This window comes from Antedon bifida, chromosome 6 (assembly GCF_963402885.1).
Source record: "Antedon bifida chromosome 6, ecAntBifi1.1, whole genome shotgun sequence".
Classification (NCBI taxonomy): Eukaryota; Metazoa; Echinodermata; class Crinoidea; order Comatulida; family Antedonidae; genus Antedon; species Antedon bifida.
Window position 1 is genome coordinate 890,560 of NC_136231.1, and position 14,023 is coordinate 904,582.

At 34.8% G+C, this 14,023-nt stretch overlaps 2 protein-coding genes across 3 annotated transcripts in view; both read left to right on the forward strand.

Moving 5' to 3' along the window:
- The first annotated feature begins 35 nt into the window (after nt 1–35).
- On the forward strand, nt 36–13,739 carry LOC144845170 (uncharacterized). Of its 2 annotated transcripts, XM_078702324.1 has the most exons (25): nt 36–101; nt 1,732–1,762; nt 2,059–2,211; nt 2,828–2,882; nt 3,060–3,206; nt 3,470–3,681; nt 3,900–4,160; nt 4,553–4,804; nt 5,360–5,497; nt 5,908–6,090; nt 6,322–6,453; nt 6,676–6,762; nt 7,036–7,275; nt 7,570–7,654; nt 8,349–8,419; nt 8,655–8,906; nt 9,607–9,720; nt 10,040–10,196; nt 10,424–10,602; nt 10,847–10,960; nt 11,221–11,374; nt 11,701–11,888; nt 12,106–12,295; nt 12,630–12,910; nt 13,055–13,739. In XM_078702324.1, exons 1-25 carry the CDS (start codon nt 51–53, stop codon nt 13,369–13,371), a joined length of 4,044 nt encoding a protein of 1,347 aa, XP_078558450.1. In that variant the 5' UTR covers nt 36–50; the 3' UTR covers nt 13,372–13,739. The 2 variants fall into 2 exon arrangements, with proteins under 2 accessions (XP_078558450.1, XP_078558451.1); XM_078702325.1 differs by lacking the exon at nt 2,059–2,211 and having other exon boundaries at nt 13,055–13,737.
- LOC144845171 (PDZ and LIM domain protein 5-like) overlaps nt 9,761–14,023 on the forward strand; it is an 83,188-nt gene continuing 78,925 nt past the window's right edge. The window contains exon 1 of the mRNA XM_078702326.1: nt 9,761–9,770. The gene's annotated coding sequence lies outside the window, so the exon portion shown is untranslated. The remainder of the gene's footprint in view (nt 9,771–14,023) is intronic.

Below are 14,023 nucleotides of genomic sequence, written 5' to 3' on the forward strand. Positions count from 1 at the left end.
AAGACATGCCAATGTGATTCATAGAATCATCTACATCGGCAGCAGAAAACATGTTATTATTCCGTCTGCTAATATGCTTAGCTTTTGTATTATTTATATCGGTAAGTATACTGACAAGTTGCAGGTAGTTCCATTATTGTTTGAAGTGAATTGTGAGATAATTTTACACATTTGCAAAATTTTTTACTCAAGTTTAGATAGAATGTTATGTTCTTAATATGCATATCTAGTCTAAGAGTTTATATGCTAATGTGTGTACGTAACATAGAGATGGTGCATAGCCAGATTGTAGTGCTTCTAAATGCTATATAACAGGAATATCACGGAAGACTTACAACCACATGCTGAGAACTAAATTCAACTAACAACTCACGGCCACTCGTAAATGTCTCACCTCTCGTTATTATATACCTCCATGGATTTCTTAGCACCATAGGGGATAGGCCTAACAATCACATATATGTTATGTTGTCTAAAATTTATACTTTTATATGGATTTATTCAAGGAAATAAAAGATAGATCCTGCAATGGTCGCCGTATATTTTTATAAAGATCCTTATAAAGTTTTCATTTTACGTATTATATTAACTTCAAGGCTATCTATCTAATATAAAGAAGTGATTAAATGTTGGGAAGAAAATTCGTCTTTTAAATGGTAACAGTACAATTTGCCTAATCATTCAAGTCGTGATAAAGAAGTTTAGAGAGTGGGAAGAGAGGTATTAAGTCGAAAGAAAACTATTTTCTATTATATTTAATTATTTTATTTGAGGACAGGAAAATGTTTGAATTTGAAACAGAACTATCAAAGGCGTGTAGGCCTACAATTCTCATCATCAACATTTAATTATACTTCTTTATATTAGTTCTATACCATAAATGTTGAATATATAGTTTGGCAATAATCACCAAAAAAAACAAGGGCGTCTATCAGGTAACACTTCCCATGTTACAATGTATAACTAAACAAAAGGGCGTTCAACAGTGTACGTAATTGGGTGTGGGCGCGACAAGTGTAATTTTTGCCACAATAATGGCCACTGACTAATTTAATCAAAATTACGTAGGCTAGCTACAGATTCCGGGGGCTGGAGATGATTCAAATGTTTCAACAAATTACCGGTATGCGCGACTGTAGGACATTATTTGGAAATATAATATATACTCTATATATTTTCCTGGTACTGGTAAAAATATATGTATATACTGTATACGGTACATGATTTGCAAGCAATACATTACAAGTTCCTATCCCGTTGACCTAGACATCGTATATCGTGGGTTGCCTTCCATCCTTTATTTTCGCATATCAATTAATATCTTCCGTTTTCCCTTATATTCTCTGGGTTCTTGTTATATATTTCTATTAAATCGGTTAATTCTTTATGGTTTACAGAAGGTTACGTTCAATGTTCAATAAAGCCGATTAAGTTCGGGGTTTCCTTATGGATTTCCGGGTGTTCAATATTAGATCTCACTTAATTGTTATCTATTGTTATACAATGTGTATTGCTATTGCATAAAACAAAATTTATGAACTGCACTTTTGCTGAAATCGACAAAATTACGAAAAGGTTTAAATTTACAAAAAAATATCAAATAATATGACAAACTCTATTACATCCACCGAACCTGCATAAAATATGATTATTTAAATGATGATGATTTACTTAAATTTTATGGCGTAATGGTAGTTATATATTGTTTTTTTTTTTAAATTTTTATTTTAGTTCGTTGATGCTAGAAAACAAGAAGCTGACGGTAAGTTTTGAATAAAATGTTTTAACAACTTTGTTTCGTCTTGCCACAACTAGCCTATTTATTACTCAAATGTGTTTTATACACAAACAGTTATTATGGGAGTGTAGACCTACATATTCTATAAATTATGAGAATCATAAACGACACATATTAAAATATTCAGTATACTACACTAGGCCTATATAATAGAATTCTAAAGTACTTTGTTAAATTATTTTGGAAACACAATATCATAGTTCCTCCAATTAAAATGGTTCTTTCTTGACTTACAATTCTTCTGGTCATGAATTTCATAGATGAATTATATCGTACTTTAAACAGAAGATCGCCTGGGAACCCACGACCACCAATTAAACCGAGAGAACCACATCGTCGTCAAACAGATAGACCGAGACCCAGACCAAGATACCCTATAGCGACCTCACCACCTCCTCCTCTACCCCAAAAAGGTAGTGAAAAGATCAATGATTTCAGCACATTGCACCTCGTTGCATAGCAAACTTCGGAGTTTACACATATCAGTGTGTGTGTGCAAACTCCGGGATTTTGCTAAGGGGATGAGATTAGTTTGCTACTATGGTGAGATTATTTATAGGACAGGAATATCATCTCATTTACATACACTTGCGGTCCTGAAGTCAGAACATTGTAGCTCACGCATCTACATTTATGATCACGTTTCGTCTTCGATAGTTTAGCTTGCAAACGAATTTCATATTAAAAAAACTCAACAGTTCTTTTCAGAACTAATACACGTGGTGTACCGCAAACTTTATATCAATATTAAAATGTTGTTTGTATCCTTTCAATGTCCAAGATAATAGCAACAATATTCTGCACCAATATTAGTATACAATAAAAATAACAGTAAATATTTATAGATTTTGAGACAAAATTGGTACGGTAATAATAACAATAGCATTCAAATCGTTTGGTAATAATAGAATTTGTAATTTTCACATGTAAATACTTTTTTCTACGAAAAGTCGGACCCATTCGGGGTGTCCTCAACTACAGTACATGTGAAATCGAACTTCTAATGTTTGCCATATTTTTTTTTCAAAGCTGTTAGGAACCAAAATAGGAATTCTAATGCTGATGAATGGTCAAAGGAAATAAGGTATATTATATTATGTTATCATATCTAGCAATTGTTATCTTTTCACTAGAATAAAAATTTTGATGCTCGTGTCACTCTTTTCTGAAATCTTGATCGTCCTAACTTAAAAACTAACATCTAACTCTCAAAATTGAGAATTAGGAAAACATGAATTACAGTTTTTGCTTGGCATTTTAGATTAGTTGATGGAGAAAGTGATAACATTGGTCGTGTTGAAGTTCGTGTAGAAATCAAGCCTGGTAAAATAAAATGGGGGAAAGTATGTCATGATAAATGGGAACAAGAAGATGCAGACGTTGCCTGTAGACAGTTAGGATTTTCACGGTAAATAATATGTATTGATCCACAGTCTGATCATGGAGTGAATGATCCATGTCTGCTGATACGCGTGTAATATTCGTGTGAATCAGTTATTGTGTATACATCCATACAGCGAGGAGCACTCGTTTTAGCGAGCATGCAATGTTTCGACATGACACTCGCTTCTCCAACATTTCTGTTTACAGTAACTTTAGACAATTATTGTACATTTTGTGTCATCGCTTCTTTTTTAAAGTGTCTTCAATGATCAAAACTGTCTTTTATAGGGGTGCAAAGAAAGTCATTAAAAATGCAGAGAGAACATTTGGGCCAGGCAAACTTAATTTTTTTATGGATGACGTCGAGTGTTCTGGAACCGAAGAAGCTTTACAGCTTTGCACATTTGGAAAGAAGGGTAGTAATAAGTTCGGTAGAGGTAATTGCAAGGATAAGAAAGTCAGGACTGCCGGGGTCGAATGCTGGATCAACCAGCTAACAAGTATGTAAAACTAAAATTAATATTGATATATTATTTTCAAAACAGTATTTCAGCAGCACTTTTCGTCATAGTAGGCCTACAAGAAGTGAGTTTCCAATGATATCATTTTTAATAAAATACTGGACTGGAATACAAGTGTTTGTTTTCATATATCTGCTAGTGCTATAATGTACCGTATTTTTTGTTTTTATCAAAAAGTATGTACAATTTTTTTGCAGCTCCAGCTCCAGATATGCTACACAAATTCGCTAAATTTCCCAACGCCGCAATTCCAGCTAGCAACAACATACTAATAGAAAACATGGATCCCGGAGCATGCGCATTAAGATGTGTACGAGAGCAAAGCTTCACTTGCAGATCGTTTGATTTTGACAAAACGAAAGAGAGATGTTGGTTAAGTGAAGAAAACTCACGATCGGTGTCCTTGAGTTTCAATTACCGAGACAATCCTTACGATTATTATGAACGAATTGATATAGGTACGTATTGTCAACATTTATATTTATAACTGAATAAATGTATGGAATAGAAGAATAACGTAACTGAACTGAATAAATTGGTAACGTATTAGTACATGATCCGATGAAACAAGGCTTAAATAAATTGCTCTCAGAACCAAATGTTTTACAGTTAACATTTGAATATATACAATATATAGTACTATGTATTTCTATAATATTACTTCATCTTAACTTGTAAAGAAAATCTTCATTTTATATTTATAACTGTAGTAACGTTTCTGTCAGACTTTTATAAGTGACAATGACTTGCTGTTGGTATGGATAATTGAAATAAAACGTCATTATTACACATTGATGGATGATACAATTAGTAACAAACTTTGATATAACTTAACAATTTTCTTTTTTAGGACCTGTATCATCTTTTCAAATTGTACCAAATTCTGCGTTGCCAGGTCAGAATATGATAGAATATCGCAATACTAAGCTAGAAAAGTGTGCTGAACTGTGTCTTGCTGCTGCGTTTCAATGCGCATCTTTTGACTTCTCACGTAAAACAAGCCAGTGCTGGCTAAGCAGTGCGAATCGTACAACGGCGAGTGCGCCACTACGGAGTGATTATCCGGACAACCCGTATGATTATTACGAACGCAAAGGAACATGTTTGTATTACTTTTAGCATTATTTTTATACTATTATAACACATATATATATAACTCATTATATTATACTCATATTCAATAGTAAAACTCAACCAATAGTTGGATGGAAATTTACCGTATCTAATACTATATACACCTTAGTTTCTCCAACTTTTGCCAAACTGCTGATTTTCTAAATGACTTGGAAAACAAACGGAGATGAGCCTTTAGTGCATATACATCTGAATCCCAAAGGTTACGGTACCTTAAGTATACATGTAAATCACTTGTAAGGCTTTGAAATTTAGTGCAATGATTCATCATTTCTTTAATTTATTCCGTAAATACATAATAAACATATAATTTAACGAAACATTTGTTTTCTTGCAAATATATATTTTATACTATCCATACCTGTTGGATAGTGCAAAGATCAACCATACGAAAGGACAAAAGTGAGGAACCAATATAAGTATAAGTCCTTACCAATCAAAGAGGATCATAAAGGTTTATACAACAATGTACTAAATAAATGTGTTTACAGAAAAATAACTAAGTTATGCACTGATGTTTTAGCGGCTCGTGAGTGTGTTGTTGGAAAAGGAGAATCATACAGAGGAAAGACATCTATGACTGGTGGAGGACAGCGATGTGCCAACTGGCAGGATGTTGGCAATGCAGTAGACGTCAATCCTACAACATTTCCAAATGCAGGTATTTCATGGTTTTGTATTACTTTAGGTATATACAAATCAAATAAACGTTAGAATTTACCATTGTAATAAAATAAGGGATAGGTTTTTAACTTTCAGTACGGCAAATTTAGTGAAAAATAGCGAAGATTGATATAAATGGCAGAATCATTGACAATAATCATAGCATTTTTCAATAGCACCAACATGTCCATTTTAATTTATGTTGCGAGTTATTAATATTGAGAAAGTCTTTATCCACATCCTTTTTCACAATGATTCTGACACTTTATTTAACTTGTTAAAACCATTTTAATCTTTTGATTCGTGTGAATCTTCATTTTGATCTGTTTTATTTTGTTGTATAGTTTTTATATGTTTCTCCTAAGGGAGGTGAATACAATTTTAATTAAACGTATGTTAAACTTGCAGGACTTGGTGACCATAATTTTTGTCGAAATCCTGATGGCGATGAAAAACCATGGTGTTACTACTATGTGTCTTCGAGCTCTATTGCTGGTTTGCAGATCGTGAGTGGTTGGGATTATTGTAGTGTTTCTCCTTGTGCAGATCCAACAGGAAAGCCTAATATATTAACTGCTACTCAAGATATTAGTAAGTAACTGTCAATTATACACCTGTATATACACACCTTCGTAGAAATTCCAATATTGAAAATGGCGAAACTTTAGTAATATAATCACAAAATCGAGAATTTGAGAACTTGTCTACACCCACCATGACCAATATTTGTAAAATGTTGTTAAATCATGAACAAAAAGCTATATTTACTGCTTGTTCCGAGTCATAAAGCATTGTAACCTTTTCCTATTCTTTAAACGGTAGAATTATTATCGCTTGGCAAGACAACTGGTCAAAGCAGTACAACGTCTTGGTCGGACATTATTGGAAGTTCGGATAAAGCCGTGGATGGTAACTTGTCTCCTAACTATTATGAGGGTAGCTGTACACATACAGGTACGTCAATCAATTCAAGCGTTTGGTGTATATTCAAACGTGCACTCCATGTTGAAATAAAATATGAACGTTTGTAATATATGGAAAAGGAAAGCAGGAACGTGTGCGGAGTTAGTAGTATGCATGTACGTCTGCCTAAACCAAGAATTTGTCCAAAAAGGAAATTAATTTGTCGAAGCAACAAATGTAGATGTATGGAGTAATATATGTTTATTATTACAGATCTTGAGCCGGAGCCATATTGGTATGTTGATCTTGGTGCTGAATTTAACATTGAACATGTTACAATTGTTAATAGAGCGACAAACGGTAAGAAAATACTCTTATTCGCGACTCTACAGCTCTACACCTACGGTTGGTCGGTCGGTAAACACTAACTCAAATTTGCGCACGCGACTGCAGCCATGCATATGGCCTGTTTTTTATAGTGTGGATTATATTCCTTCCTAATCACCATCAAAGAGGAACGTAAAGTTTGGATCTTTCGTGTTCTATCGAAGTTCTTTCCTCGGCGATAAAAACTTGTTACATACTGAAACCCCACGATGAACATAACAATTCTATATATGTCTATTATTACAGGTAACCGTTTAATTAACGCACAGGTTAGTGTAAGTAGGCAATCGGCACCAACAACCTTCCAGAGTTGTGGCAGCCCTGTCACCACATCAATGTACGAAGAGAGTCAAAAGGATTCATCAAGAGTCATTACCATTCAATGTGGAAGTTTGCTTCGAGGTCGTTACGTCACTGTCAAATTAGTTGATACGCAGAATTATCTATCTCTATGTGAAGTCAGCGTCTATGGATATAGCATGTCAGGTACCGTATGATGAATTTTGAAATGATTCATTCATTTCTTTATACTAATTCTTTATATATATATATACATGTTTAACTATGTTTACTAATAGGTATTACACAGAGTGTGCGGGTGCTACGTGTATAGAGATAACGTTTGACAAAATACTGCATCGGAGTCAACTTAATCATGAATACAAAGATAATATGAATGGTATACAATTGTATGGAATATAATACAGTAGATTTCAGATTTACTTTATGATTTCCATCATTATGCGATAATAACATGTATATATATTATAAATTATTTAGGAAACCAAGTTGTACCTACGCCAGCAGCTACAACCCCATCGCCCACATGTAGTACAACCGACTTCCGTTGCAACGATGATCAAAGGTAGGTTAAAAGAACATATGTGATATAATAAAAAATCAAATATTAAATGTATTAAGTCAAAAAAACGTTAGACCAACATCTGAGTGGAACTATGCAGTGTAAGATCAGCAACCTGGTGTCACTATCCAAACATTCTTACCTTGAACTTCGTGTTTATCGGATGGACATACGACATCTCCTAGCATGGCAAACATTATACATACGTTTTTAGGGAATACTATATAAGCCCATATTAAACTATAGGTGTAGTCGAATAGAAGAGCACAATCTTCGGTTCTAAAACAAGGATCATTAATTAATCAATAAACTTGCAAGTAGTCTTTGAATTTATTTCTCACCATAACGGAACACATTAATCAAGCAAGCTGCCTGTACAGGCCACCTTATTCTGAGGGAGGAGTAAATTAACTATACTGAGGGAGGAGTAAAGATTCCTTTGCAGGCCTCCTTGTCTTTTTAAAATTGTAGGTGGGCTACAAATTGCACTCATCAATACATTCAGGGGTGCTGTAGGTGTGCCGTTTGTATTTTGGTGTGTAGAAGTTTACCAAATTTAAGTGTGTTGTAAATCACACTCCTCAAGGGCAGTTTAGGAGTGTGTTAGGTGAGTGATCGCACTCGCTCACCTCAAAAGAAAAGGCATGCCTTTGGATAAATCGCTTTGGTTTTACTAATATCTGATTGTGGTTTTTAGATGTATTCCACTATCATGGAAGTGTAATGGGGAAGATAACTGTGCAGATAGAAGTGATGAAGATGGATGCGGTAAGAAAAATAACCACTTTCTATTATTCTCTGCTTAGTTCATCATTGTACTTTATCTCAGTATGAGCTATTCTTACTCTCTATGGTATTAGTAAATCTTTCTCAGTCACATCGTCATTATTTGAAGTGTGTATTAAGAATTCTTTAAATCACGTTTTATTGTTAGTAATAAACTAAAAATATGATTTTAAAAAAAACATCTAATTTACTCAAAAGTTATAAATTTGACCTATAGTGAACCCGTTAGATGACTTTCGAGGTTTTGAAAATCAGCAACTACCGAAGGCTAGATCAGAAGAGGAATATATGCGCGTGAGTGCGTGGGAATGTGCGCAGAAATGTATCGAGACTGAATCATTTGTGTGTCGCTCTTTTGACTATAAATCAACCACAATGGATTGCTACCTGTTTTCACAAAATAGAGCTTTGAGAGGAGGGTTGATCGATGCTAATGACTACACTCATTATGAAAGAAGTTCACAAACAAGTAAGACTTTCACTTTTGCAGCTTTAAAAAAAAAGGTATATGGAAGAGTCAAAGTTCAGTAATTGATTAAACGTCATGAGTGACGACACAATAAGTCAACAATTGATGGTTAACAATCATACCATCAATCTTTAAATAATGTATTTGCTGTTTGATAAATGCCGGAAAAAACAATTATATACCAGGATCTCCTATATTCGTTCATGGTGGTGTAAGTTTATAATCTAAATCTCTGTCTACACTATCAAACTAGTTAGACCAAAAAATGGGTGTCATGTGGCCACATATGGTAGTGATATGGCATCAACATGTCCATATGGACAAAAACAATTATATACCAGGATCTCCTATATTCGTTCATGGTGGTGTAAGTTTATAATCTAAATCTCTGTCTACACTATCAAACTAGTTAGACCAAAAAATGGGTGTCATGTGGCCACATATGGTAGTGATATGGCATCAACATGTCCATATGGACAAAAACAATTATATACCAGGATCTCCTATATTCGTTCATGGTGGTGTAAGTTTATAATCTAAATCTCTGTCTACACTATCAAACTAGTTAGACCAAAAAATGGGTGTCATGTGGCCACATATGGTAGTGATATGGCATCAACATGTCCATATGGACACGATGATGTCACATAAAGTTTGATAGTGTAGACACAGTTTAAGATTATTGTTCTCATTATTTCAGCTGACTGTGATGATGCAGACCACCACCCGTGTCCTTCTGGTCTATGCATCCCGATGCGATGGCTCTGTGATGGCGATAACGACTGTAAAGATTTCAGCGACGAATCAAATTGTGGTAAGGGATCACGTCATTCTTACCGCAGTAACTACATCTTGTTTACACTTTCACCTGTTTTAATTATGTAATATATATACAAACAAGGGTTCCTTGGGTAATCACACACACTCTGTATATTGCAGTGACTGCCTCATAAACTTCTATATTGAAAATAGCTATCGTATACGTTACTGCAGTAAAACATGTAGTTCCTGCAGCAATTGCAGTAAAATAATTTTGACATCTAAAGATTTTGAGAAAGTTTAATAATCCATGATTTATGTAATTTCCAACAATTCCTACTTATGTTTTGATTATTAAATTTAAACCTTCTTAGGCACAACAGCCCCGTTTGAGGTACGCATTGTTGACGGTACATCAGAGAGTGAGGGACGAGTTGAGGTACGCTGGATGGGGGTATGGGGTATAGTTTGTGATGATAGATGGGATTTGACGGATGCTAATGTTGTTTGCAAGCAACTAGGCTACTCAAGGTAAATACAATAATTGTCATCATCTAGAAATACGAACTGACATCAATAATGTAAAACGTACAACAAATCAACAGAATCTAGAAAATGTGTTGATATGAAGTATTTGAAACTATTTAAGATGTTAGAATATCTAATTAAAGAGAGGTTACGAGAGAATGTACAAAACAGTTTTATATTCATAATATTACATAAACGGTTGTATGAGTGTGTATATTGATATTATAAAGGGGTGCCTCGAAGGCGACAGCTATGGCAGAGTTTGGGTCTGGAGGAGGTAACATCATTCTAGATGAGGTAAAGTGTACAGGATCTGAAAGCTCTTTGGCAGAGTGTCCAAATGCCGGATGGGGAACACATGATTGTGTTAAAGGAGAAGCTGCTGGAGTTGTTTGCCTTATGGATTCTGGTAAGATTGCAATCATATTAAGATGAGATAAACATTAATCATCCCCTTTGGACAAATTAGACACATCAAAAAGACAGATACAATAATTATTGAGAATTATATTCTGTGTGTACATATTTGTATATCAAAAACTTCACGTTGGGACAGACCAAAAAATACCTGTATCAGTATCTTTTATTTTAAAATATGACTCAATCAAATCAAAGATCGAGATTTGATCTTGTACTTAACTTTCTTTTCATAGGCTGCCTTGAAGGGGAGTTTAGGTGTGGAAACGATAGGTGTATCCCAGGATCTGAACAATGCGATGGATCTATGCAGTGTGTAGATGGCAGTGATGAAATGGGCTGTCCCACTGGTAGGTTTTCTTCCTTCTTTTCTGCTATTTTAGAATACTTCGATATTAAATACTTCAGTTAGAGTATTTGGTTTATTAACTAATTATGCGTTAGTGCCGATTTGTGTGGATTCATTGTCATGTCATTGTCACCAGTTAACTTCTTGCGGAAATGACGTAAGGAAGATGCGCACAGTATCAGTAACGTAGTAGAAAATCGTGCTGTACCCTTCATTGCCTGTACTTTCAGACGATAAAAAAACAATATATTGTCTTTTCAGAAAAACCAGTAGAGTTACCACTTCGACTTGTTGGTGGAAGTAACGAAAAGGAGGGCCGATTGGAAGTACTCTATGAAGGAACCTGGGGAACGGTCTGCGATGATTTGTTTGATAAAAAAGCAGCAGAAGTTGTATGTAGAAAACTTGGCTTTAGGTTTGTACATTTCTTTCATTACGACGACACAAGAACTAGTTACGTCATATTAATTCATTGTGCACATGCGTGGGGACATTGTCAGATGCTTGCTCACTCAATTCCTCGAGTGAGGACATTTGTAGGTTCAGATGACGACAACCAACGACATAGCTACTACATCTTTCATCATCTAACTTGGCAAAACACAGATATATGACTTTGTATTTACTTTTATGCTATCTGTACACCATACTTTCATTTAGTTTAGTTAAGTTACAAAAAATAAAAAAGTATATTCTTATAAATACAAAATTCATTAAAGTATGTTTTTATTTGATGAATAGTGGTGATGTTGATGTCATCCCGACTGCTACGTTTGGAGAAGGAGTCGGTCAGATTATACTCGATGACGTCATCTGTGAAGGCAATGAAAACGATCTTAATGAGTGTGACCATGCACCTTTAAAACGACACAATTGCGCTCACAGCGAAGACGTAGGTGTTCGATGTGGAATCGAAATGGTCACAATAGGTAAGACTCGGCAAACATTATTAACAAACTTTTGTTCAAACCAATCATTCGAAACATAGATGCAAACAAATCATAATATTTACAATAATGTAAATCAACGTAAAAAATACATACAGTATTATTGGCTTTGAGAGTCGAATCCAAATTCACAAAAAAACACTTATTACAAATGTTGAGGAACAATGTTTTGAGATAAAATTCTTGCGTATGTTTTCAGAACCAAACACTTGTGGCGTCAAGATGGCTACCTCTGGCATCAATGCTCGCATCATTGGTGGGACATCAGCGAAGCGAGGGAGTTGGCCTTGGCAAGTACAACTGATATTGAAAGGGGGTGGAGGTCACTATTGTGGTGGCACCCTAATATCAGAAGACTACGTGATCAGTGCGGCTCACTGCTTCACAAGGTATGCTTTCTAGTCAAACAGGACCTACTGTGAAGCTCTGTCTGCAGACAGAGATTTAATATTATATTTTGATCTTTTCATGTAAACCATTTTAGTAATGTTCAACACAAGATGTTTGTTATTTTCCCATTCAATTCCGTTGTGGTTGAATTAACCTTTAATTATATAAAAGAGTACATTAATTAGAATATCTTTGTATCCATGATACAACTTGGAAACTATAGGAAAAGCCAACGTCAAACAAACATAACTATCTTTCTAAAACTTAAAATATGGAACTACAGAAATAACAATCATAAATGAAAGACTACTAAATTGTTTTCTTCAATTCAAGATACACAAAAGAACTGTTTACAGTTCGTCTTGGAGAACATGATCAACGCATCAATGAAGGAAGTGAACAATCTTTTGACATTGAATGTCTTTTTCTTCACCCAAAATACGACTCGGACACCACCAACAATGACATCGCCGTTTTGAAGTTGAAACGAAAGTCCAACGGTGGTGCTCAGTTCGGACCGTACGTAATGCCGGCTTGTTTGCCATGGCCTACTAATGGTACAGCACAGTTTCCCAGTGGCCATGTCTGCTGGACTTCTGGATGGGGGAATACAGGTAATTATGCTTTAATTGTTATACATGTATTTTAATAAAGACAAAGAAAAACAAGTTTGTTCATTAAAAAAAAAGTAGAACAAGCCAAATATTATATTATTAATATTATAATTATTAATATATATATATTATTATATTTCCAAGGTGGCGACTATCCCCGTATTCTACAAGAAGCCCGTATACCTTTGCTTCCACGTTCAGAGTGCAAGAGTCAGAAAGTTTATGGAAAAAAGTTGACAGCGAAGATGTTCTGCGCAGGATATCTGAAAGGCGGCATCGACTCTTGCGATGGCGATAGTGGCGGACCTTTAGTATGTGAACGTAACGGAGTATGGACACTTTATGGTGTGACATCATGGGGTTACGGCTGTGCTCAAGCTAATGCTCCGGGTGTGTATGCCAGGGTGTCTGAATATATTAACTGGATTAACCAAAAAAAGAATTCCAGAGTGTGTGAATAAATGTTATACTGTACTGTATTAATATTATTATGTGTGTGTATCTCGTTGACATTCAACTACAGTTAGTTACAATCTTCTTGAATGAGATTTAGCGTTCTAACTGATAAATCAGGTATAATGAAAGCTTGTTTACCAACATGGTGTTCATCAACAACGAGGCTGTAGTAGAACATTTTATTATTTTGTAGTTTTTATTTATCAAGTTGTTCCACAAGGATCAGAAACATTACATTTTTTCTTTTTTAGTGTTATTTTTCAGTGTTTGACTTATCTTACAATTTGTTATTCCACTTTCTATGTTGGCAGATTAAGTTAAATGGTCTCCTATTGTTCATAAACTCTATTTTTATATATTTACTCTAATAAAAAAATGTTTAAAGAAAGTTACTGGAAACATTTCATTTTGTCCTTGAATTACAATAGGGACTTTACAATACACGACGGTTAGGGGAGGATGATAAATATCCTGTGTTCACTAGAGCATAAAATCATATACAGTCAACATAACCGTTTTATTAGTTACGCACCCTTGCGCGAAGACGACCACGACCGACAGTATCTCTCTCCCTCCCCTGTCTCACGGCGTGGGGCCCTTCTGAATCGCTTGGCTCTGGTGGAACAGTAAAAATTAAATTGAGTTCTCTTTCCAAAC